This window comes from Ranitomeya imitator, chromosome 4 (assembly GCF_032444005.1).
Source record: "Ranitomeya imitator isolate aRanImi1 chromosome 4, aRanImi1.pri, whole genome shotgun sequence".
Lineage (NCBI taxonomy): Eukaryota > Metazoa > Chordata > Amphibia > Anura > Dendrobatidae > Ranitomeya > Ranitomeya imitator.
Window position 1 is genome coordinate 102,508,152 of NC_091285.1, and position 25,544 is coordinate 102,533,695.

General features: G+C 47.3%; 1 protein-coding gene across 2 annotated transcripts in view; it reads right to left on the reverse strand.

Moving 5' to 3' along the window:
* The window catches only part of SLC4A9 (solute carrier family 4 member 9), an 859,184-nt gene that overhangs the window by 47,138 nt on the left and 786,502 nt on the right, over nt 1–25,544 (reverse strand). For both annotated transcript variants that reach the window (XM_069763883.1, XM_069763884.1), the window contains one exon: nt 2,669–2,842. In XM_069763883.1, coding sequence (XP_069619984.1) covers nt 2,669–2,842 — 174 coding nt within the window. The remainder of the gene's footprint in view (nt 1–2,668; nt 2,843–25,544) is intronic.

Genomic DNA, 25,544 nt, shown 5'->3' on the forward strand with positions numbered 1-25,544 from the left:
CATACAGTATTATGGGCACCACAGAGTGCTCCATACAGAATGAGCCGCATATATTGCTCCATACGGAATTGACCCCATATAATGCTCTATACAGTATAGTGAGCCACATATAATTCTACATACAGTATATGATGGGCCCCATCTATTGCTCCATATATAATGGGCCTCACATAATGCTCCGTACAGTATATAATCGGCCCCATACAGTATACTGAGGCCCATATATTGCTCCATACAGAATGGGTCCCATATAATGCTCCATACAGAATGGGCCCCATATGATGCTCCATACAGAATGGGCCCCATATGATGCTCCATACAGAATGGGCCCCATATGATGCTCTATACAGAATGGGCCCCATATAATACTCATTACAGAATGGGTCCCATATAATGCTCCAAAAATAATTGGCCCCATAAGATGCTACATGTGTAATGGGCCCCATATAATGCTCCATATATAATTGGCCATATAAAATGCTCCATATACAATTAGTGCCATAAGATGCTATATATATATTATTGGCCCCATATACTGCTCCATATGTAATTGGCCACATATACTGCTCCATATTGAATTGGCCCCATAAGATGCTCCATATTAAATTGGCCCCATATAATGCTCCCTATAGAATTGGCTTCATAAGATGCTCCCTATATTATTGGCCCCATAAGATACTCCATATAGAATTAGCCCCATATAATGCTCCATATATGGGCCCCTTCTGATGGTCCCCATATATTGCTCCAAATATAAAAAAAAAGGAAATACTCACATCACGTTGCTTGACGCTGCTTCTCTGGACTCCTCACTGTTGGCGTCTTCCTGCTCTCTGTGCTGCAACTGCTCAGGCAGAGGGCGTGCACTGGTGACGTCATCGCGCCCTCTGACCTGAACGTCACAGTCAGAGGATGGAAGACGCTACAGCGCTTGAACCGGGAGAGGTAAGTATCGCAAGTGCCGGGGCCCGGAGCAGGGGGGTCCACTCGCGGGAGCCAGCACTACAGCACGCCAGTGTCCCCGATGGCGAGTGGGCCCTCTGCCTGCTCAGGGCCCCGGCACTTGCCCGGGTGCGCCGGGTGCTGATGCTGGCGCAGGATGAGGCATTTGGTAGATTTAGCTAAAATTGTAGTCTGATTTAAGTTCTGTACTAATCCTCTCCTACTACTTTGATTTTTCACCTTTACTCCACTCCCTGTGTTTTCCTTTATTTTTTTGTGTTCATATTTGTATGAATGGTATTTTCCTTTATCCCCGTTTGTGTTACCTTGTTAGTCTGGTTGGTGTATTGCCTTACACCACTACTTCTCTCTTCCCTGGGTGGGGGGAGGGAACAGACTGTGGGCGGATCCAGAAGCTCAGCAAGGTGACGGCATAATGTACTTCACCTTTAGAAGTAATCTGGGGAACAGGGATAGCTAGAGCGCCCATAGAGTTACAGACAGGGAAAGAGCCCCTGGTCCCGGTATACCCGTCAACATAGTTGTCATAGGGTCTTTGGTTAGAGCAGTCGGACTGTGGAATGCCCTACCAAAACAGATAGTAATGGCGACACTATAACCGCTTCTGAAAAAGGGCTGGATGATTTTCTCAGTACACAACATTGCGGGTTATAGATAATTTAGTGACAAAAAAATGTATAAATTGTTGCAGGAAGGTTGAACAAGATGGACCTAGGTCTTTTTTACACCTATGTAATCATATAGCTATGTAATTTGGTACACCTTCTTGCAGTGTTTATTGTTGTTCTATTTGGTAAAACACCATAGTTGCACTCCGTGATACAGGTTATGTTTGATCTGATACGCGTTTACACGGTGTATAAAAGTCATGGTATGCACCATAACATACCATGTTAAAGAAGTGTTCTCCCCAAAAAAGGAGAAGACTGTGACTTAAAGAGAACCTGTCACCCCCCCCCCCCTTTCCCAAGGGTGTTTTTAAGTAAAAGAGCCACCTTCTGCAGCACTAAGGCTGCTTTTGGTGAAGGTGGCTCTTATGTTTTTGCTCCCTTACAAATAATGCTGCAATATTCAATTTTTCCCCCTGACTCAAGTCCTTTCCAGTCGTCAATCATCCCATCAGTGCACCAGGTGCTGCCTCCTCTAACTGCGCATGCACCAGATTCCCAGCCCCGCAGTGTGAATAAATCATAACACACTGCGGGGCGGGATCTCGGGCATCCACGACACGCAGGCGCGATGTGAGTTCCAGGGCAGCGCACAAGGCGCATGCCTGAAAAATGAGAGCTCAGCGCGGGTGCCGGTTACGTGAGGAAAAACAGAGGAGGCGGCGCCGCCGATGCACTGAGGGGATGATTGACAGCTGGGAGGCGGTTGAGTCAGGGGGAAAAAACGAACCCCCCGGACTTAATACAGGTATGTCAAGCAATTTATGAAATTGAATATTTCAGCGTTATTAGGGAGCAAAAACATAAGAGCCACCTTCACAGAATGCAGCCTTAGTGCTGCAGAAGGAGGCTCTTTTACTTGAAAATGCCCTGGGGGGTGACAAGTTCCCTTTAAAGGTACCAGAAGAAGTGCCTTCATGTTCTGCTGTGCAGTCGTTATGTACCCATGCCACCATGAATTTTTTTTCTGACCTAAGTAATGATGATCATGTTTGAATTGACAATGTACACATAAAACAAATGGTTGGTATATTTACCATTAGTGGGAAGATAATTGCTGCCACAGTTGATTTCAGTATCCACAAAGTGATCAAACAAGATAGCTGAATTAGGGTAAAGAAATGAACTTTCCGTAGTGGAACATGGCGGAGGTATATAACGTCTGGCTGATGCTTAGGTGGAATAAACAGTAATTTTAACCGTTCTGTGAACTTTACAGGAAAAAAAACAATAAAGTGAGTTAATGCAAAACTGAAAATGATACACAGTTTAAAAGAGTTTAAAAAAATATTCAAGCCAAAATGCTAAACTATGTGTATCTGATATTATCAAAACTCCTCTCTGTTCTTCCTTCTCTGTCACTGGATCTATTTCTATGTCTCTCTTTTCAAAACTGCTAAATGACAATTCATTTACTGCCACTTTCTGATTTTCCAACCTGCTGACTTTAGAACCATCATGCAGTGAACAGCCGAGGAAATTCTGAAGCTGAGTATACTGAATGCTTTATTAATAGCAGCAAATGATTTTATCCGTATTTCCAGAAAATGTCTTATTTGTAGACTATCATCATCTTATTGAGTTTGCTCCGAATTTTAAATCTAAGAATCAATAACGTGTTTCCAAAACAAATATAGCTGCTACTGATCCCCTACCAGTCCCTGCCACTGCTCCCATACTGCTGTCCAAGTCTCCTCCCATTATACCACTTATAAGTAAAGAAATATTATGGGATATTAAAAAAGGTATGAAACTTTAAAGCAGGAATGTCAAACTCAAATACACAGAGGGGCAAAGAAAAAAAATTGGACAAAGTCACAGGCCAGCTTTGATATTTATTAAAAAATGTTTACAATTGGGGATGTTTCCTTATTAGTGATGAGCGAATTGTGAGGAATGTGCGCACCCCGACACGCATTTCGGAATTATTTTCCTTCGTCACCCCCTGACGAAGGAAAATAATTCTGAAACGCGCGTTGGGGTGCGCACATTCCTTGGACCAGATCGACCTTAACGGTATATTTCCCCATATATATAATTTCCCCTCTGGTATATCGTGGCATATTTCCTTTCACTCTATTCCTTATTGGCACATTTTTTCCTGGGTTCAACCTGTTTGTGAGAATTACTTGCGTCACACTATATGGAAGATGATTGATTAGTTTGGCACCTGATAGGTGATAAAAAATTTTTTTGCACATCTTGCACATCTTTTATATATTTATTTTTATATTCCCCATTGGTATATTTTTTCCTGGTTTTTAAACTTTTGAGCATTAATTGTGTTGCACTTTTTTCCGATATGGAAAATTATTGATTAGTTTGACATCTTGTTGGTTATATATTATTTGCACAATTTGCACATTTTTAAATTTATACTTATATATTTTCTTCCCCTAGCATATTTTTTTTTACTGCCTATTATATTCTAATCATTCTAAATATACTTTTAATATACCATTGGTCCAATAAGTTATACATTGTTTCGTTGTGATATATATTACCTCATTTTATTCTATTTTTATTTGGTGGAAATTTATGTTTGTGTGCGCGCACATTTTTTTACTTATTTTATATTATTATACTACTGTCATTTGTATCAATAAAGACATTGTTAATACTATTATCTCTATTGTCTGGGCACTTTTATGGTCTTTCCGTTGTGTTGGTTTCTTGCACGTTGTGAGTATTTTTGTACTCTATTTCTTTATAGTACACCAGGTGGTTCTATTCTATTAAATATTATATCTCACATTTATTTATATAAATATAGTTTACCCTGAAAGGTGTTACTGTTCTTTGATTCTGTTTTACTCTTTGTTTGGAGGTTCTGAGGGTGAGGGGAGCTACTTGGTCAAGGTTGCTTCTAAGAGTGTCATTGAAGTGATGTACAGCCAGATCAGGACAGGAAAAAGAGGAGATTGGGGACAATGATGAGTGTAGGGATCCTTAAAGTAGGGAGGGTTAATAGCATGTAGATTTCTGAATGTGTGGTAGGTAGGAGAGTGCTGGGGTGGGCGAGGAATTGTGTATTTCCGTGACAGGACTCATATATCTGTGTGCTCCAAGTTTGGGCATTGTAGGCCGGTTTGCTACTTTGTTTCCTGTCTGCTACTCAACTTATATACAGCACTATTCTGCATTAAACTAAAAATACAGGCCACACATTTGGCAGTGTGGTATTTCTGTAACAGGCCTCATATATCTGCATGCTCCAAGTTTGGGCATTTTAGTCCGTTTTGCCACTGTTTTTGCTGTCTGTTACTTTACTTATATACAGCACTATTTTGCATTCAGAAAATACAGGCCACATACTTGGAAGTGTGATATTTCCATGACAGGCATCATATCTGCGTGCTCCAAGTTTGGCCATTGTAGGCCGCTTTCTCACTTTTTTCCTGTCTGTTCCTCTCATTATATACAGCACTATTTTGCATTTTGAAAAAAACAGGCCACATATTTGGCAGTGTGGTATTTCTGTGATCGGCCTCATATATCTGCGTGCTAAAAGTTTGGGCATTGTGGGCCGTTTTGACACTTTTTTCCTGTCTGTTACTCTAGTTATATACAGCACTATTTTGCATTCAGAAAATACAGACCACATATTTGGCAGTGTGGTATTTCCGTGACAGGCCTCATTTATCTGCGTACTCCAAGTTCGGGCATTTTAGGCCAGTTTCCCACTTTTTTTCCTGTCTGTTACTCTAGTTATATACAGCACTATTTTGCATTTAAAAAAAACAGCAGGCCACATATTTGGCAGTGTGGTATTTCTGTGACAGGCCTCATATATCTGCGTGCTCCAAGTTTGGGCATTTTAGGCCGTTTTGCCACTGTTTTTGCTCTCTGCTACTCTAGTTATATACAGCGCTATTTTGCATTCAGAAAATGCAGGCCACATATTTAGCAGTGTGGTATTTCCGTGACAGGCCTCGTATATCTGCGTGCTCCAAGTTTGGGCATTGTAGGCCGGTTTCCCACTTTTTTCCTGTCTGTTATTCTAATTATATACAGCACTATTTTGCATTACAAAAAAAACAGGCCACGTATATTTGGCAGTAGTATTTAGCATAAATTAAATTCACAAAAAAGCCCCAAAAAATAGAGTACAGTCTTATGTCAGGCAGAATGAGTCCTGCCTGGTGTCTGTTCTTGAAAAATCGTAGATTTGCAGGCATACTGATTAGATATTATTTTGCTCCTAATAAATACATTTGTGTTGTGCTTTTGAAGTAGTGCAGTAGTCCATTTAAAATGGGCAAGGAACAGGGAAGTGGACATGATGATGATGGTGCATGCAGAGTACGAAGCGGTGGCCAAGGTGAAAGTGGGCCACAACGAAGACCCACATCTTCTCGCTCGACCATCCTGTCCCAGTTTCTAGGGGACCGCAGCACACTACTATTGAAGCCAGATGTTCGGTGTCGAGTTCCCGCCTCTGCACAGGGGCAATCTCGAACCATCTCTGCTGTCGTCTCCCATTCTTCTCCAGCCGCAGTGGAGTCTGCTCAGCGGAGACATCGGTCCCAGCATCTAGCTCAAGCTGATACTGGATGACTGGTTATTACTGCCCTTCCAGGCTCTGTCCTTGTAGCCAGCAATGTTCAGCAGCGAGCAGGTCTTTCTGCTTTTCCCTTACTGAGCATGCCCACGGGACGACCTCCCATTGGAGGTTGGGGGTCACATGCGCAGGTCCTGTTGCGGCTCCTATTGGTCCATCTGGAAGTTCTTGTAGCACTGCCGCTATAAAAGGTTCGCATGGCCGCTCGGCTATGCGCTAGTGTACACTTGTAAATGTGTGTGTGTTGACGTGTCAAAATCGTTAATTAATTATCCCCTCCCTTGTGTATGACTGCTCGCGTAAGGTGGATGATTGCTATCTAGCGCCCGACTTCGCTATCAGCACGTGACACCCAAAACAGCGTCAAATTGCTGTGACCGCCAGTGCGGCGCCATGTGCTTTCACAGCACTTTCCTTACCCAAGCCTGGGTGGTTAGTTGCGTCTGCCAGAGCGGCACTGCATGCACTCCCGTGCATTTAAATTATTATTTCGGTTCGCTGACACCCCAGTTGCGGTGTCGAGCACAAGATGTCTAGCTGTACTCTAATCCAGAGTCTAGGGGTAGAGTTCTGTGACTCCTTGCTTGCACTCTTTGTGAGGTACCGCGGCCCTGTGACGCAACAGGGTTCGCTTTCTTCATACTGGGTGAATTTAACCCGTGTGTGAATCCATATTGTACCGCCATATAGTCTGTCATTACATAGCAGCCGGTTTTATCTCTGCACGGTGGACCCCGGGCTGCAAACGCACCTTACTCTATCTTTCTAATTATATGGTGCCTTCCGCTAGTCCTAACATTACACTAGCGCCATGGTCTGGCTAGTGATGACTGACAAACAGTAATCCTTGCGGTACATCCAGCAGCTGGAGAGTAGGTTGGCGGCTCTCGAGCGCACAACCTCAGCTGTGGATGTAACCGCAGTTGCTGTTCAGGCTGCTAGCGTGGCTACAGTAACCTTGTCCACTGCCACCCCTGTTCTGACTCTCTCGCCTCCCGCTGCCAGAAAAATTTTCTGGTGATAGCAAATCTTGTAGGGATTTCGTGAGCCAGTGCTCTATACATCTCGAGCTTCTGGCCGCACGTTTCCCCACAGAGCGGGCTAAGGTGGGATTTATTGTGTCTCTCCTGTTGTGAATTCTGTGGCAGAGCTCCCTCCTGTGGTCACAAGTGGTACTTCGGCTGATTCTCTCTGTGAGCTTCCGTTGGTGGAGGAAAGTGGTACTGTGGCTTCTGAGTTTCCTTCCTCAGGTGATGTGGTGAAGTCGTTAGGTGCTGCTCTATTTAACTCCACCTAGTGCTTTGATCCTGGCCTCCAGTCAATGTTCTAGTATTGGACCTGTTTCCTCCTGGATCGTTCCTGTGGCCTGCTGCTCTGCATAGCTAAGTTCCTCTTTGCTATTTGTTTGCTGTTTTTTTCTGTCCAGCTTGTCAATTTGTTTTTTTCTGCTTGCTGGAAGCTCTGGGACGCAGAGGGTGTACCTCCGTGCCGTTAGTTCGGTACGGAGGGTCTTTTTGCCCCCTTTGCGTGGTTTTTGTAGGGTTTTGTGTTGACCGCAAAGTTACCTTTCCTATCCTCGCTCTGTTCAGAAAGTTGGGCCTCACTTTGCTAAATCTATTTCATCTCTACGTTTGTCTTTTCATCTTAACTCACAGTCATTATATGTGGGGGCTGCCTTTTCCTTTGGGGTATTTCTCTGAGGCAAGGTAGGCTTATTTTCTATCTTCAGGCTAGCTAGTTTCTCAGGCCGTGCCGAGTTGCATAGGGAGCGTTAGGCGCAATCCACGGCTGCCTTTAGTGTGGTTGGTGAGGATTAGGGATTGCGGTCAACAGAGTTCCCACGTCTCAGAGCTCGTTCTTGTTTTTTAGGTTATTGCCAGGTCACTGTATGTGCGCTGACCTCTATGTCCATTGTGGTACTGAATTACCTTTCATAACACTCTCCTGTCGGACAGGGTGTTGGAGTGGGCTACGACACTGTCGGAGCATGGCGATCATGTGGTGCAGAGTGTTCCATTGTTCCTGAGCACTCTGAAACAGGTCTTTTTAGGACCTCGTATCACCCATGATACGGCGCTCCAACTGTTGGCATTGACTCAGGGCTTGTCCTTGATCAGCCATTTTGCCGTCCACTTTTGCACCGTAGAATCTGAGCTGGAGTGGTCGGCTAAAGCCCTTATTCCGATATTTTGGAGGGGGCTGGCTGACCACGTGAAGGATGCTCTGGCCACTAGGGAGATTCCCGCCACACTGGAAGAGTTAATAGCTGTGTCCACTTGTATTGACCTCCGTTTTCACGAGCGGAGGTAAGAGCGAGCCCAGTGTAGGCAGAGGTTTCGTTTGGCTCCCACCTTCGCCAAACCTTTTGGAATCTCCAATCCAGGCCCCTGAGTCACATGAGGCTATGGTAGTGTCACAAGCGGGATCTAAGTCCTGGACCGCTCGTTCACACCAGGTTTGTCATGTTTGCCGGCAGTCAGGACATCTTGCCACCAGATGTCCCCAGCGGTCAAGCAAACATCAGCTTCTAGTGGTAGTAGGTGGAGGTACACTAGACATGGCGACGTTTGCCTCCAAATTGTCCTTTAAGGGGACAATTACTATAGGCTCATTTACCCACTCGGTAGAGCTCTGCGTGGATTCTGGGGCGGAGGGCAATTTTATGTATTCTGCCTTCGCCCAACGTCATGCAATTCCCCAGGTAATGTTAGCTCAACCAGTAACCGTACGAGTGGTAAATGGGTCGACACTGCCCACACAGATAACACACCAGACCATCCCTTTTTCTCTGTCCATGTCGTCATCTCATCAGGAAATTATATCTCTGCTCATCATTCCTGAAGGAATTGAGGAGGCCCTGTTAGGGATACCTTGGCTACGGTACCACTCTCCTCATATTGAGTGGTCCACAGGCATAATTTTGGGATGGGGTGAATCTGGTGGGGGTAGATGTCAGAGGGAAAGCGTTCAGGTTGCTACTACTGAGGTACCCGCTGATCTATCCTCTCTCCCCAAGCAATATTGGCCCCATGCGGACGTGTTCTCCAAAATGGCTGCGGAGACCCTTCCGCCTCACCGCCCCTATGACTGTCCTATTGACCTCTGGTCAGGTGCCGAGCCTCCCCGGGGTCGAGTCTATCCATAATCTCTCCCAGAGACGGAGGCAAGGTCAAAGTACAACCAGGAAAATCTGGCAAGATGATTCATTAGGAAGTCAGTGTCACCTGCAGGGGCTGTGTTCTTCTTCATGCAGAAGAACGGGGAACTGCGTTCATGCATAGATTACAGGGGTCTTAACGCCATCACCATTAAGAATAAGTATCCTCTGTCCCTTTGATAGGCTTCAGGGAGCAAGGGTATTTACAAAATTAGATCTGCGGGGTGCTTACAACCTGATTCGCATCCGTGAGGGAAACAAATGGAAGATGGCTTTTAACACCAGAGATGGGCACTATGAATATCTGGTGATGCCCTTCGGCTCTGTAATGCCCCAGCCATTTTCCAAGACTTTGTGAATGACATCTTCCAGGATACGCTCTCCACCTCGGTCGTAGTCCATCTGGATGATATTCTCATCTACTCTCCAGATATTGACTCCCACCGGAGAGATGTCTGCAGAGTCTTTGACCTCTTAGGCTAGGTTCCCATTGCGTTATTGGGACCGCGCTAACGGACAGCGTTGCATGGCGAAATTAACGCCGCACAATGCGTCCGTTAGCGAGCCCATTAACAGCAATGGGGACGCGCATCACTAGCGCGTGCCATTTTCGGCACGCGCTAGCGATGTGCCGGTGTTTTGTGGCGCACCGCAGACACTGCTTGCAGCATCCGAGGCGCGCCCGAGGTCCGTTCCCCGCTCTCGCAGATCTCTGATCTGCGAGAGCGGGGACGTTTAATGCGACCCCTTATAAAACATTGCGTTAGCGCAATCCGCTAGCGCTAGGCGCTAAACGGATTGCTCTAACACAATCTGAACCTAGCCTTACGGGCAAATTCCCTCTACGCAAAGTTGGAGAAATGTGTGTTTGAGCAGGAGTCCTTACCTTTTCTGGGCTATATAATCTCCGCCCAGGGATTGGCTATGGATCCTGCCAAACTACAGGCTGTGAGGGACTGGCAGGAACCCCATTCTCTTAAAGCGGTGCAGCGCTTTATGGGGTTCGTTAATTACTATCGCCAGTTCATTCCACACTTCTCAACTTTGGTAGCTCCCTTGGTTGCCCTAACCAAGAAGGGAGCAAATCCCAAATCTCCAAGGCCTTTAACTCCATTAAATCACTCTTCGCTAGCGCTCCCATCCTACATCGCCCTGATGTAGATAACCTATTTATAATGGAGGTGGATGCCTCATCCGTTGCTGCTGGAGCAGTCCTTTTCCAAAATGATGCTCAAGGTCGGAAGCATCCTTCAAGGTCCTCGAACAGGTTAACCCTGTGGTCTACCGTCTGGCCCTTCCTCCACGCCTAGGTATCACCGACACCTTTCTGGTGTCCCTCTTGAAGCCTGTACACATGTCTCATTTTCCGAGTCATCTGCCGGGACATCGGGTTCGTCTACGGACGATTATGAGGTGAACGCAATTTTCGGGTGCAATTGGTACGTGGTAAAAAATTCTATTTGGTGGATTGGAAGGATTATGGTCCAGAGGACAGGTCCTGGGAGCCTGCTGAGCACATTCGAGCTCCACAGCTTATTGCTGCCTTCAAGCGTAGCGAGGTACAAGGAGCGGGGGGCCTTAGGAGGGGGAGTAATGTTAGGTGTCGAGTTCCCAACTCTGCATAGGGGGAATCTTGAACCATCTCCGCTGCAGTCTCCCATTTTTCTCCAGCCACAGTGGAGTCTGCTCAGCAGAGACGTCGGTCCCAGCATCTAGCTCAGGCTAATACTGGACGACTGGTTACTACTGCCCTTCCAGGCTCTGTCCTTGTAGCCAGCAATGTTCAGCAGCGAGCAGGTCTTTCTGGGACTAAGTCCTGCTTTTCCCTTACTGAGCATACCCACGGGATGACCTCCCATTGGAGGTCGGGGGTCTCATGCTCAGGTCCTGTTGCAGCTCCTATTGGTCCATCTGGAAGGTCTTGTAGCACTGCCGCTATAAAAGGTTCACATTGCCGCTCAGCCATGCGCTACTGTACACTTGTAAACGTGTGTGTGTTGACGTGTGAAAGTCGTTAATTAATTATCCCCTCCCTTGTGTATGACTGCTCACGTAAGGTGGATGATTGCTATCTAGCGCCCGAGTTAGCTATCAGCATATGACACACAAAAAAGCATCAAATTGCTGTGACCGCCAGTGTGGCGCCGTGCGCTTTCACAGCGCTTTCCTTACCCAAGCCTGGGTGGTTAGTGGCGTCCGCCAGAGCAGCACTACACGCACTCCCATGCATCTAAATTATTATTTCGGTTACGCTGACAGCACAGTTGCAGTGTCGAGCGCAAGAGGTCTAGTTGTACCCTAATCCCTAGTCCAGGGGTAGAGTTCTGTGACTCCTTGCTTGCGCTCTGTGCGGTACCGCAGCCCTGTGACGCAACAGGTTTCGCTTTCTTCATACTGGATGAAGTTAACCCGTGTGTGAATCCATACTGTACCGCCATATAGTCCGTCATTACTTAGCAGCAGATTCCATCTCTGCACGGTGGACCCCAGGCTGCGAACGCATCTTACTCTTTCTAATTATTTGGTGCCTTCTGCTAGCCCTAACACCAGAGCAGTTTGAAACGGTTGTTGGTTGGATAGCGTATAATGCTTCCAGTCACTTCGCCACCACCACCATGTCTTCCATGTCTTTCAGTCATGTCTGAGTAGCCATGAGTGTGGTCTGGATATTCCTCACCCTGACCTGCTTCCTCCCACCATGCCGAGTGCCCTGAGACAACTGATCCCACACTTGGACACTCTGAAGAGCTGTTCAGTTTTCCATTTCAAGATTCCGGACTCTCGGCCGGTCTACTTGAAGTGGTGACAGCTGAGATCGCATGTAGAGATGCCCAAAGCTTTGACCAGCCCCAGTGACACGAAGGCGATGGTGGGAAAGTGTCAGAAGAGGTGGACGATGATGAGACACTATTGCCAGAAAGTCAGGAGGAGGAGCAGGGTGCGGATGTGGAAGATGAGGTGGTGGATGACTATGTGACTGACCCAACCTGGCAAGAGGACATTCAGAGCTAGGGCAGCAGCACACATGGGGAATGAGGCATATCTGTTGTGAATTCCGCTCTTGGGCTCCCTCCGGTGGTTGTAAGTGGCACTTTTGTGAGTTCTGCTCTTGGGCTCCCTCTGGTGGTTTTAAGTGGTATGGCTGCTCTTTGGATTTAGCAGTCAGCAGCTGCTTCCACTAATTGTCTTTTCTGCTCGGCTATTTAGCCTGGCTCTTCCCTTCAGCTTGTGCCACTTGTCAATGGTTCCTGGTTGGATTCACATCTCTGCTTGGATTTCCCTGATATCCTGACCAGTTCAGCAATGATAAGTCCTTGCTTTGCTATTTTCTGTCCACTTGTTGTGGACTTCATTGTTCGGTACATTCTATGTTTTTGTCCAGCTTGTCAGTATGGATTAATTCAGTTAAGCTGGAAGCTCTGGGAAGCAGATTTACCCTCCACACCTTTAGTCAGGTGTGGAGATTTTTGTAAACTCTGTGGTGGATTTTTCTAGTTTTTTATACTGACCGCACAGTATTCCGTCCTGTCCTATCTATCTAGCTAGACTGGCCTCCTGTGCTACATCCTGGTTTCATTCTACGTATGTCTTTTCCCTCTCCACTCACAGTCATTATTTGTGGGGGGCTATCTATTCTTTGGGGATTTTCTCTGAGGCAAGATAGCATTCCTGTTTCTATCTTTAGGGGTAGTTAGTTCTCAGGCTGTGATGAGGTGTCTAGGGAGTGACAGGAACATCCCACGGCTGCTTCTAGTGTGGTGTTGAGCTTAGGAACTGCGGTCAGTACAGGTACCACCTCCTTCAGAGCTTGTCCCATGTTGCTCCTAAACCACCAGTTCATAACAGTACAAGTGGCCAAAAATAAATTAAATGCATCTCAAAAGAAGGAAAAAGAAATTCTGAGCCATTTTTTTTTGCACTCTGTTTTGTCTTTTTTTTCCTCTTGACTTCTGGGTGGTTCAGGATTTTGGCCCTGGCATGGATGTTCAGGGTTTGTTTTCTCGTGTGGATCAGCTTGCTGCAAGAGTACAGAGTATCCAAGATTATGTTGTCCAGACTCCGGCTTTGGAGCCTAGATTTCCTACTCCTGATTTGTTTTTTGGGGACAGATCCAAGTTTTTGAACTTTAAAAATAACTGCAAATTGTTTTTTACTTTGAAACCCCATTCTTCTGGTGATCCCATTCAGCAAGTTAAATTCATCATATCCTTGCTGCGTGGTGACCCTCAGGACTAGGCATTTTCCCTTGAATCAGGGGATCCGGCATTGCTGAATGTAGACGCATTTTTTCAAGCGCTCGGATTATTGTATGACGAACTTAATTCTGTGGATCATGCAGAAAAAACCCTGTTGGCCCTGTGTCAAGGTCAGAAAGCAGCAGAATTATACTGCCAGAAATTTAGAAAATGGTCTGTGCTCACTAAATGGAATGAGGATGCTCTGGCTGCAATTTTCAGAAAAGGTCTTTCTGAAGCCCTTAAAGATGTTATGGTGGGCTTCCCTGCGCCTGCTGGTTTGAGAGAATCTATGTCTCTAGCCATTCAGATTGATCGGCGTCTGCTGTGCACCATATGGCAGTGTCCTCTGAGCAGAGTCCTGAGCCTATGTAATGTGATAGGATTTTGACTAGAACAGAACGGCAGGAATTCAGACGTCAGAATAGGCTGTGTTTTTACTGTGGTGATTTTGCTCATGTTATTTCTGATTGCCCTAAGCGTACTAAGAGGGTCGCTAGGTCTGTTACCATCAGTACTGTACAGCCTAAATTTCTGTTATCTGTGACCCTGATTTGCTCATTATCATCCTTTTCTGTCATGGCATTTGTGGATTCAGGCGCTGCCCTGAACTTAATGGACTTAGAATTCGCCAGGCGCTGTGGCTTTTCCTTGCAGCCTTTGCAGAGCCCTATTCCTTTGAAGGGCATTGATGCTACACCATTGGCCAAGGATAAACCTCAGTACTGGATGCAGATGACCACGTTTTCTGGTGTTGCATAACCTGCATGATGTTGTTGTACTGGGTTTTCCGTGGTTACAGGAACATAATCCGGTGCTGGATTGGAAAACTATGTCTGTGACTAGTTGGGGTTGTCAAGGGGTGCATAGTGACGTTCCTTTGATGTCAATTTCCTCTTCCCCCTCTTCTGAGGTCCCTGAGTTTTTGTCAGATTTCCAGGATGTATTTGATGAGCCCAAGTCCAGTTCCCTTCCACCGCACAGGGACTGTGATTGTGGTATTGACTTGATTCCTGGCTGCAAGTTCCCTAAGGGCCGACTTTTCAATCTGTCTGTGCCAGAGCATGCCGCCATGCGGAGTTATGTTAAGGAGTCTTTGGAGAAGGGGCATATTCGGCCATCTTCGTCACCATTGGGAGCGGGTTTCTTTTTTGTTGCTAAGAAGGATGGCTCCTTGAGACCCTGTATAGATTATCGTCTTCTTAATAAGATCACGGTCAAATTCCAATACCCGTTGCCTTTGCTTTCTGACTTGTTTGCTCGGATTAAGGGGGCTAGTTGGTTTACTAAGATTGACCTTCGAGGGGCATATAATCTTGTTCGTATTAAACAGGGTGACGAATGGAAGACTGCATTTAATACGCCCGAAGGTCATTTTGAATACCTTGTGATGCCATTCGAGCTCTCTAATGCTCCATCTGTGTTCCAATCCTTCATGCATGATATTTTCCGCAATTATCTTGATAAATTCATGGTTGTATATTTGGATGATATTTTGATTTTTTCCGATGATTGGGAGTCTCATGTGAAACAGGTCAGGATGGTATTCCAGATCACATGGCGGTCACATGAGCGGCACGCGACCAATCAGAAGCCGCGACGTCATTCGCAGGTCCTAAACGCGCTCATTTTAAACAAAGAAGCCTGCCGGTTACCAGCGTGATGTCTAGGGGCCGCCGGAGAGGTGAATATATCAATATTTTTTATTTTAATTCTTTATTTTACACATCCCTATGGATCCGATACCGATACCCGATACCACAAAAGTATCGGATCTCGGTATCGGAATTCCGATACCGCAAGTATCGGCCGATACCCGATACTTGCGGTATCGGAATGCTCAACACTAGCGCTGATGTGACGAATTGGTCCTCTGCGGCTGTTGAGGCCTTTCAGGAGCTTAAACGCCGATTTACTTCTGCCCCTGTGTTGCGTCAGCCGGATATTTCTCTTCCTTTTCAGGTTGAGGTTGACGCTTCTGAGATTGGGGCAGGGGCTGTTTTGTCTCAGAGGAATTCTGATGGTTCTTTGATGAAACCGTGTGCTTTTTTTTTCAGAAAGTTTTCGCCTGCGGAGCGCAATTATGACGTCGGCAATCATGAGTTGTTGGCTATGAAGTGGGCATTTGAGGAGTGGCGACATTGGCTTGAGGGAGCCAAGCACCGCGTTGTGGTCTTGACTGATCATAAGAATCTGATTTACCTTGAGTCGGCCATGCGGCTGAACCCTAGACAGGCTTGATGGTCCCTGTTTTTCTCCCGTTTTGATTTTGTGGTCTCGTATCTTCCGGGATCTAAGAATGTTAAGGCTGATGCCCTCTCTAGGAGTTTTTTGCCTGACTCTCCTGGAGTCCTTGAGCCAGTTTGCATTCTTAAGGAAGGGGTGATTCTTTCTGCCATCTCCCCTGATTTGCGGCGGGTGCTTCAGGAATTTCAGGCTGATAAACCTGACCGCTGTCCTGTGGGGAAGATGTTTGTTCCTGATAGATGGACAAGTAAGGTAATTTCTGAGGTTCATTGTTCAGTGTTGGCCGGTCATCCTGGGATTTTTGGTACCAGAGACTTGGTTGCTAGGTCCTTTTGGTGGCCTTCCTTGTCGCGGGATGTGCATACTTTTGTGCAGTCCTGTGGGACTTGCGCCTGGGCCAAGCCTTGCTGTTCCCGCGCTAGTGGGTTGCTTTTGCCTTTGCCGGTCCCTGAGAGGCCCTGGATGCTTATTTCCATGGATTTTATTTCGGATCTTCCTGTTTCCCAGAAGATGTCTGTTATCTGGGTGGTTTGTGACCGGTTCTCTAAAATGGTCCATCTGGTACCTTTGCCCAAGTTGCCTTCCTCCTCAGATTTGGTTCCATTGTTTTTTCAGCATGTGGTTTGTTTGCATGGCATTCCGGAGAATATTGTGTCTGACAGAGGTTCTCAGTTTGTTTCTAGGTTTTGGCGGGCCTTTTGTGCAAGGATGGGCATTGATTTGTCTTTTTCTTCGACGTTTCATCCCCAGACTAATGGCCAAACTGAGCGAACTAATCAGACCTTGGAAACCTATTTGAGATGCTTTGTGTCTGCTGATCAGGATGATTGGGTGGCTTTCTTGCCGTTGGCCGAGTTTGCCATTACTAATAGGGCTAGTTCAGCTACTTTGGTTTCACCTTTCTTTTGTAATTTTGGTTTTCATCCTCGTTTTTCTTAGGGGCAGGTTGAGCCTTCTGATTGTCCTGGTGTGGATTCTGTGGTTGACAGGCTGCAGCAGATTTGGACTCATGTGGTGGACAATTTGACGTTGTCTCAGGAAAAGGTTCAACGTTTTGCTAACCGCCGTCGGTGTGTTGGTCCCCGGCTTCGTGTGGGGGATTTGGTTTGGTTGTCTTCTCGTCATGTTCCTATGAAGGTTTCTTCCCCTAAGTTTAAGCCTCGGTTTATTGGTCCTTATAAGATTTCTGAAATTATCAATCCGGTGTCTTTTCATTTGGCTCTTCCAGCCTCTTTTGCCATTCATAATGTTTTCCATAGATCTTTGTTACGGAGATATGTGGTGCCCGTTGTTCCCTCGGTTGATCCTCCTGCCTCGGTGTTGGTTGAGGGAGAGTTGGAATATGAGGTTGAGAAAATTTTGGATTCTCGTTTTTCAAGGCGGAGGCTTCAGTATCTTGTCAAGTGGAAGGGTTATGGCCAGGAGGATAATTCTTGGGTTGTTGCCTCCGATGTCCATGCCGCCGATTTGGTTCGTGCTTTTCACTTGGCTCGTCCTGATCGGCCTGGGGGCTCTGGTGAGGGTTCGGTGACCCCTCCTCAAGGGGGGGTACTGCTGTGAATTCCGCTCTTGGGCTCCCTCCGGTGGTTGTAAGTGGCACTTTTGTGAGTTCTGCTCTTGGGCTCTCTCCGGTGGTTTTAAGTGGTATGGCTGCTCCTTGGATTTAGCAGTCAGCAGCCGCTTCCACTAATTGTCTTTTCTGCTCAGCTATTTAGCCTGGCTCTTCCCTTCAGCTTGTGCCACTTGTCAATGGTTCCTGGTTGGATTCACATCTCTGCTTGGATTTCCCTGATATCCTGACCAGTTCAGCAAAGATAAGTCCTTGCTTTGCTCTTTTCTGTCCACTTGTTGTGGACTTCATTGTTCGGTACATTCTATGTTTTTGTCCAGCTTGTCAGTATGGATTAATTCAGTTAAGCTGGAAGCTCTGGGAAGCAGATTTACCCTCCACACCTTTAGTCAGGTGTGGAGATTTTTGTAAACTCTGTGGTGGATTTTTCTAGTTTTTTATACTGACCGCACAGTATTCCGTCCTGTCCTATCTATCTAGCTAGACTGGCCTCCTGTGCTACATCCTGGTTTCATTCTACGTATGTCTTTTCCCTCTCCACTCACAGTCATTATTTGTGGGGGGCAATCTATTCTTTGGGGATTTTCTCTGAGGCAAGATAGCTTTCCTGTTTCTATCTTTAGGGGTAGTTAGTTCTCAGGCTGTGATGAGGTGTCTAGGGAGTGACAGGAACATCCCACGGCTGCTTCTAGTGTGGTGTTGAGCTTAGGAACTGCGGTCAGTACAGGTACCACCTCCTTCAGAGCTTGTACCATGTTGCTCCTAAACCACCAGTTCATAACACATATCACCCCAATGGGCAGGAAGCAGTGTGGTGGCCACAGACAAAAGGCGTGCATCCGTTCTCCGTAACACCAACATGAGGGAAGTTGCCATTCCAACTTTTAGATCTTCCCGAGTCTGGTTATTTTTTAAAGACTCTGCCGATAACCCCAAACAGGCCATTTGCAGCACCTGCCATTCTCGCATCAGCAGGGGTAGCAAAACAACCAGCCTGACCACCACCAGCATGATCAGGCACTTGGCAGCAAAGCACCTGACTTTGTGGACCGAACCCCAGGCTCAAGGACCACTGTCTGCAGGTCACACCACTGCTTCTTCCACTGTTTTGCTTAGAAGCCAATCCCCAAGTACACCGTGCATGTGAAGATGCCTCTAGCCCTGCATCTGTTGTTGCCCACTGTCAAGCAGCACCATCTTCAAGCCCGTCCAAGTCCTGGTCCCAGCACAGCCTTCAGTTGTCTATACCCCAGTCTTTGGAGCGCAAGCGTAAATACCCAGCCAATGCCCCACAGGTTACAGTGCTAAATTCTAACATTTCTGCTTGTGCTCAAAATGTTGCCTTTTAGGCTAGTTGAGACGGAAGCTTTCTGCAACCTGATGGCGGCGGCCGTCCCAAGGTACTTGGTCCCCAGTCGCCACTATTTCTCCCGGTGTGCCAAACCAGCATTACACCAGCATGTGTCCCACAACATTACTCGTGCCCTCAGCAATGCTGTTACAGTTAAAGTCCACATAGCCACGGACACGTGACAAGTGCTTGTGCGCAGGGAGGGTACATCTCACTGATGGCACACTGGGTTAACATAGTGGAAGCCGGGACCTAGTCAGACCTTGGGATGGAACACATCCTCCCCACGCCGAGGATTGCTTGCCCTATGTCAATTAGGGTTGCCCCCACAGTCTACAGCTCCTGCACCTCCTCCTCGTCTTCATCCTCCATCTCTGAAATCAACACATCAGTCGGAAGCTGGAAGCACTGCAGCACTGCCTCAGCCAAGCAGCAACAGGCTGTGCTGAAGCTAAACTGCAAAGGTGACAAACCACGCAATGCAGAAGAGTTGTGGACAGCGCTGAAAGAGCAGTCAGATGTTTGGATGACACCGCTGAACCTACAGTCAGGCATGGTCATGTGTGACAATGGCCGTAACCTGGTGGCGGCTCTGAGGCAAGGTGAGCTCACACACGTACCTTGCTTGGCCCATGTGCTTAACCTCATGGTTCAACATTTTCTGAAAAGCTACCCGGAGCTGCCGGATCTGCTAGTGAAAGTACTCCGTCTGTCTGCCCATTTTAGAAAGTCAGCTACAGCTTCAGCCGCCCTTGCCGTGATTCAGCAGCGTTTGCAGCTTCCAGCTCACTGACTGGTGTGTAATGTCCCCAAGCGCTGTTACTCTACGCTACATATGTTGGAAAGGATTTGTGAGCAGAAGAGATCAATTATTGACTAACAACATCAACAAGGCTGTCGATATTCAGTTCAGACTCCACACATAAGACCTCAGGAGTGGACATGGATGTCAGACATATGCACCATCCTCCAAAACTTTGAGGACTACACCAGGGTGGTGAGCTGCGAAGAAGCCATAATTAGCATCACCGTCCCAATTTTCAGCATTCTGAAAACCTCTCTGCTCACAATTAAAGAGGATGCATTGCAGGCAGAGCATGAGGACATGGAGCAATGAACCATACAGGGGGATTACACTCAGCCCAGCCTCATGTTTTCTCAAAGTGGATTGGTAGGCAATGAGGAGGAGGAACAGGAGCTACCTTCATGTGCTATAGAAGGTACTACAAGCACAGCCGTCATACAGTCTGTTCAGCGTGGATGGCCTGATGATAGGGAGGAGGAGGATGAGGAGGAGGAGGACAGCATGGTCAGTTTTACCTCATGTTGGTGAGGACATGGAAGTCTTGACTGTTAGCAGTCAGGCACGCATGGCTGACTTTATGTTGCACTACATTTCACGTGACCCTCGCATTATAAAAATTTTGGGTTGCGTTCATTACTGGATGGTGACACTTCTAGACCCATGCTACAAGGAGAACTTTCAATCTCTCCTGCCAGAGGCAGAGTGGTGTACTAAAATGTTGCAGTACTAGAGGGCCCTTGTAGCGGAATTACTTAGAAAATTCCCATGTGAGAACGCTGGCAACAGAGTTTGTTGTACAACCAAGGAGTCCAAGCGAGAGAGACAGAAATACAATTCAGCTCAGGCAGGGGAACAATGTCCAAGTTCTGGGACAGTTTACTCAGACACTCCCATCGTGATGGCACAGAGGCATGGGGTGCTGTCACAAGAAGTGCAATGTGTGGGAAGATGGTGAGGGAGTACCTTGCAGATCGTGCAAACTTCCTCCGTGATTGCTCTGTGCCTTTTAATTATTGGGTATCCAAGCTGGACATGTGGCATGAACTGGCTCTCTACGCCTTGGAGATCCTGGCCTGCCCTGCTGCTAGCATTCTGTCAGAGCGGGTTTTTGGTGCGCAGATAAGCGCATCCGCCTGTGAACTGAAAATTCTGACAGGCTGACTGTTATAAAAATGAACAAGGGCTGGATTGGGAAAGACTTCTGTACACCACAAAGTGAAAACAGTGAAACAAAACCTCAAATAAATTCTCTCTTTTGGGGAGGTGTATTCTCATGCACCTATTCACAGCCACACATGGGTATACTCTTCCAGATTTTGTCTGTTTGTTCTTATCCTCCTCATCATCAACCAGAACCACAAGATTACCAGGGTGAACGTGCTCTGTACTGTTATAGGCCGGTGAATTTTGGGCAAGGGGGCTGTGATGGCACTATTTTATTTATTGAAAAAGGACACCACATTGGGGAATTGGGCATTACATTGGGCCTACTTCAAAACTCTGTCTCCTGCAATGTGTCCTTTAACTGCCACTAGATGACCAGGGTGAACGTGCTCTGTACGGTGAATTTTGGGCAAGGGTGTTGTGATGGCACTATTTTATTTAGTAAAAAAAGGACCCCACAATGGGGAATTGGGCATTACATTACATAGGTGTAAAGTGAGTCAATCAAAAAACAGCTGACCGCACCACCTAGACGCTGAACTCATGAACCCACAGGCTGTCAGCATGAGCCGCTAGATCTCGGGTGCTGAACCGAGAAAACATCACAATGCAGCTGTGAGTAAGGAAGGAGACGGCAGCACTCACCGATCTTCAGTGCAGGTAAAACTTTATTGCAGTAAAATCTTCACGGCTCGGGGGAGTTTGACCTGTACACTCTGCTGTGTATGCTCCCCCGAGCTGTGAAGATTTTACTGCAATAAAGTTTTACCTGTACTGAAGATCGGTGAGTGCTGCTGTCTCCTTCCTTACTCGCAATTACATTACATAGGGCCTACTTCTTAAATCTGTCTCCTGCAATGTGTCCTTTAACTGTCTCTAGATAACGAGGGTGAATGTGCTCTGTACAGTGAATTTTGGGCAAGGGGGCTGTGATGGCACTATTTTATTTAGTAAAAAAGGACCCCACTTTGGGGAATTGGGCATCACATTACATAGGGCCTACTTCTTAACTGTGTCTCCTGCAATGTCTCCTTTAACTGCCACTAGATCACCAGGGTTAAAGTGCTCTGTGTTAGGGCTGGCGGAACGCACTGAGTAAATATTGAGTTAATATAGGTGCGTTCGTAGCCCGGGGTCCACCGTGCAGAAGTGGAACCTACTGCTAGTAAATGGCGGCACTATTTGGCGGTATAACGCCTGAATAGACACAGGTTCCGTCACCCGGTCTGTATAGGAGCGAACTCTGTTGCTTCACAGAGTCGCCGAGATTAGGATAATGCTGTGCCCTGTTAACATCACAGAGTATCACAGCTCCCTAACAGAGCAGATAGCATACAATGGTCATACAGTCAGCATAAGCTCAGAAACAACTCCTCTCCGGAGGTGCTGGAATTCTAGTGGCTATACGCCAGCCCTAAATTCACACACACAAACTCCTCTCCGGAGGTACAGGAATTCTAGCGGCTATACAGCTGACCCTGAACACATGCAGACACTGACCATAAGGTAGCTAAGCTCATAAACATAGGTTGATACTAGTCCTGACCAAAATCACTAACGACCTACTTACCGCGAAAGCTAATGAACAATACTCTGTACTCCTCCTTCTAGACCTGTCCTCTGATTGACCACTGCCTCTTACTACAGTTCCTCTCCTCCTTTGGCATCAAAGACCTCGCCCTATCCTGAATCTCCTCGTACCTTTCCAACCACACATTCAGCGTCTCCCACCCCCACACTACCTCCTCATCCCACCCTCTCTCTCTGTTGGAGTCCCCCAAGGCTCTAGGACCCCTACTTTTCTCAATCTATACACTCGGCTTAGGACAACTCATAAAGTCCCATGGATTCCAGTAACACATCTATGCTGATGACACTCAGATCTACCTCTCTGGCCCAGACATCACCGCTCTGCTGTCCAGAATCCCAGAGTGCCGATCAGCCATATCCTCCTTCTTCTCCTCTCACTTCCTCAAACTCTATGTGGACAAATCTGAGCTCATCATCTTTCCTCCATCCCATAGATCTTCCTTACCTGACCTATCTATCGCAATCAATGACATCATGCTTTCCCCCGTACCAGAAGTCCGCTGCCTCGGAGTAACCTTCGACTCTGCCCTGTCAAACCACACATCCAAGCTCTTTCCACCTCCTGTTGCCTCCAGCTCAAAAATATCTCCAGAATCCGTCCTTTCCTCAACCGTCAATCTACTAAAATGCTTGTGTACACCCTCATCATCCCCCGCCTTGACTGCTGCAACATCCTTTTCTGCGGCCTCCCTGCTAACACCCTTGCACCTCTCCAGTCCATTCTTAACTCTGCTGCCCAACTAATTCATCTCTCTCTTCGCTACTCCTATGCTTCCCCCCCTCTGCATATCTCTTCACTGGCTCCCATTCCCTCAGCGTATCCAGTTCAAATTACTAATACTGACCTACAAAGCCATCCACAACCTGTCTCCTCCATATATCTCTGAACTAATCTCCCGATATCTTCCGTCACGTGATCTGCGGTCCTCCCAAGACCTCCTTCTCTCCTCCACACTTATGCTCCTCATCCAACCACCTCCAAGACTTCTCCCGAATATCCCCCATCCTCTGGAATTCTTTGCCCCAACACGTCCGACTATCAACCACATTTGGATCCTTCAGACGGAAACTGAAAACCCATCTCTTCAGGAAAGCCTACAGCCTGCACTGACCCAGCTGCCGCCTGTTCACTACCGAAGCTACCGCCTCACCAACACCGGAGCTCCTGCAACCCTCAACCTACTGTCTCCTTCCCCATAATCCTGTAGAATGTAAGCCCGCAAGGGCAGAGTCCTCGCCCTTCTGTATCAGTCTGTCATTGTTAGTTTGTTTACTGTAAGTGATATCTGTAACTTGTATGTAACCATGGAATCAATGGTGCTATATAAATAAATAAATAATAATAATAATACTACTAGCGCTTGGCCATGCGGCCATGCAAACCTTTTATAGAGAAAGCTCTCCAGTACCTTCCTAGTGGTCCAAAAGGAACTGGTTCAAGACCTGAGCATGTGACCCCCGACCTCCAATGAGAGGTCGTCCCTTGGGCATGCTTAGTAGTGGAAAGGCAGGACTTAGTCCCAGGAGCATCTTCTCGCCGCAGAACAGTGCTAGTTACAATGGCTGAGCCTGGAAGATCAGCAGTAACCAAGCGCACAGTATCTGCCTGAGCCAGATGCTGGGACCGATGTCTCAGCTGACCAGGCTCCACTGCGGCTGAAGAACAATGGGAGGCCGCAGTGGAGGTGGTTTGAGATTCCCCCTGTGCAGTGGCGAGAACTTGACACCTAACATTACCCCCCCTCCTAGGGCCTCGCTACGCTCAAAGGCAGCAATGAGCTGCAGAGCTTGAATGTGCTCAGCAGGCTCCCAGGACCTGTCCTCTGGACCATAGTCCTGCCAATCCACCAAATAAATTTTTTTGCCACGTACCACCTTACACCCAAAGAAAGCGTTCACTTCATAATCATCCGTAGATGAACCCGATGTCTCGGCAGATGATTCAGAAAACCGGGACATGTGAATGGGCTTTAGAAGAGACACATGAATGGTGACGGTGATACCTAGGCGTGGAGGAAGGGCCAGACGGTAGACCACAGGGTTAACCTGTTCCAGGACCTTGAAGGGACCCAAGTAGCGAGGTGCAAACTTTGTGGATTCAACTCGCAGCCTGATGTTATGGGCGGAGAGCCACACTAAGTCGCCAGGAGCAAAGGTCAGAGCTGGGCACCAATGTGCATTGGTGGCGGACCTCATTCTCTCCTTGGAAGCCCGGATGGCATCCTGAGTGTGGTCCCAAATGTCACATGCCTCCACAGCCCAGTCTGCCACCCTGGAATCGGCGGAAGACACGGGCATAGGCACAGGAACCCGTGGATGCTGGCCATAATAAAGGAGGAATGGGATCTGTCCAGTGGAGTCGGCTACGGCATTGTTTAGCACAAACTCCGCCCATGGTAGCAAGGATGCCCAGTCATCCTGTCTAGCAGAGACAAAACATCGCAGATATGTGACCAAGGTCTGGTTGGCCCTCTCTACCAACCCATTCGTCTTGGGATGGTATGCTGAAGAGAACTTCTACTCGATGCTGAGTAGACGACAAAGCTCTCTCCAGATTCGAGACGCAAACTTGGGACTCCGGTCACTGACAATTTTGTTTGGCATACCGTGTAGGTGGAAAATATGTTTTATAAACAGCGCTGCCAAGGCCCGTGCAGAAGGTAGCCACGGAAGAGGCACCAAGTGCACCATGTAAGAAAAATGGTCGGTGATTACCCAAATGATGGTACAGCCATGGGACTTGGGTAAGCCCACCACAAAGTCCATCCGACCATCTCCCAGGGCCTGTTCGCCACCGGCAGGGGGTAAAGTAATCCAGCTGGCCGTTGTCGAAGAGACGTATTCTTGGTGCAGGAGACACACGCCCGAATATTGTCCCCAATGTCATGGGCCATATACGGTCTACCAGTACGTCCTCGAAAGAAGCTCAAATGTCCTTTTGGTCCCAAAGTGTCCACCCACCCTGGACGAGTGAGGCCAAGAGAGAACCTCCGGTCGCAAATTTGATGGCACAAAAGTCTTGCCCAGGGGAACAGACTCTAGCTAAACCGGAGCCACGGTCCTCAGGCTCTCAGATGGGACAATAAGCCGAGGTTCCTCCTCTGATGACACTACGGAGCGGGAGAGAGCGTCGGCACGAATGTTCTTCTCCCCGAATAGAAAATTGAGGGAGAAATGGAACAGGGACCATCTGGCCTGGCGAGAATTTAGCCGCTGGGCAGTCTGTATATAGA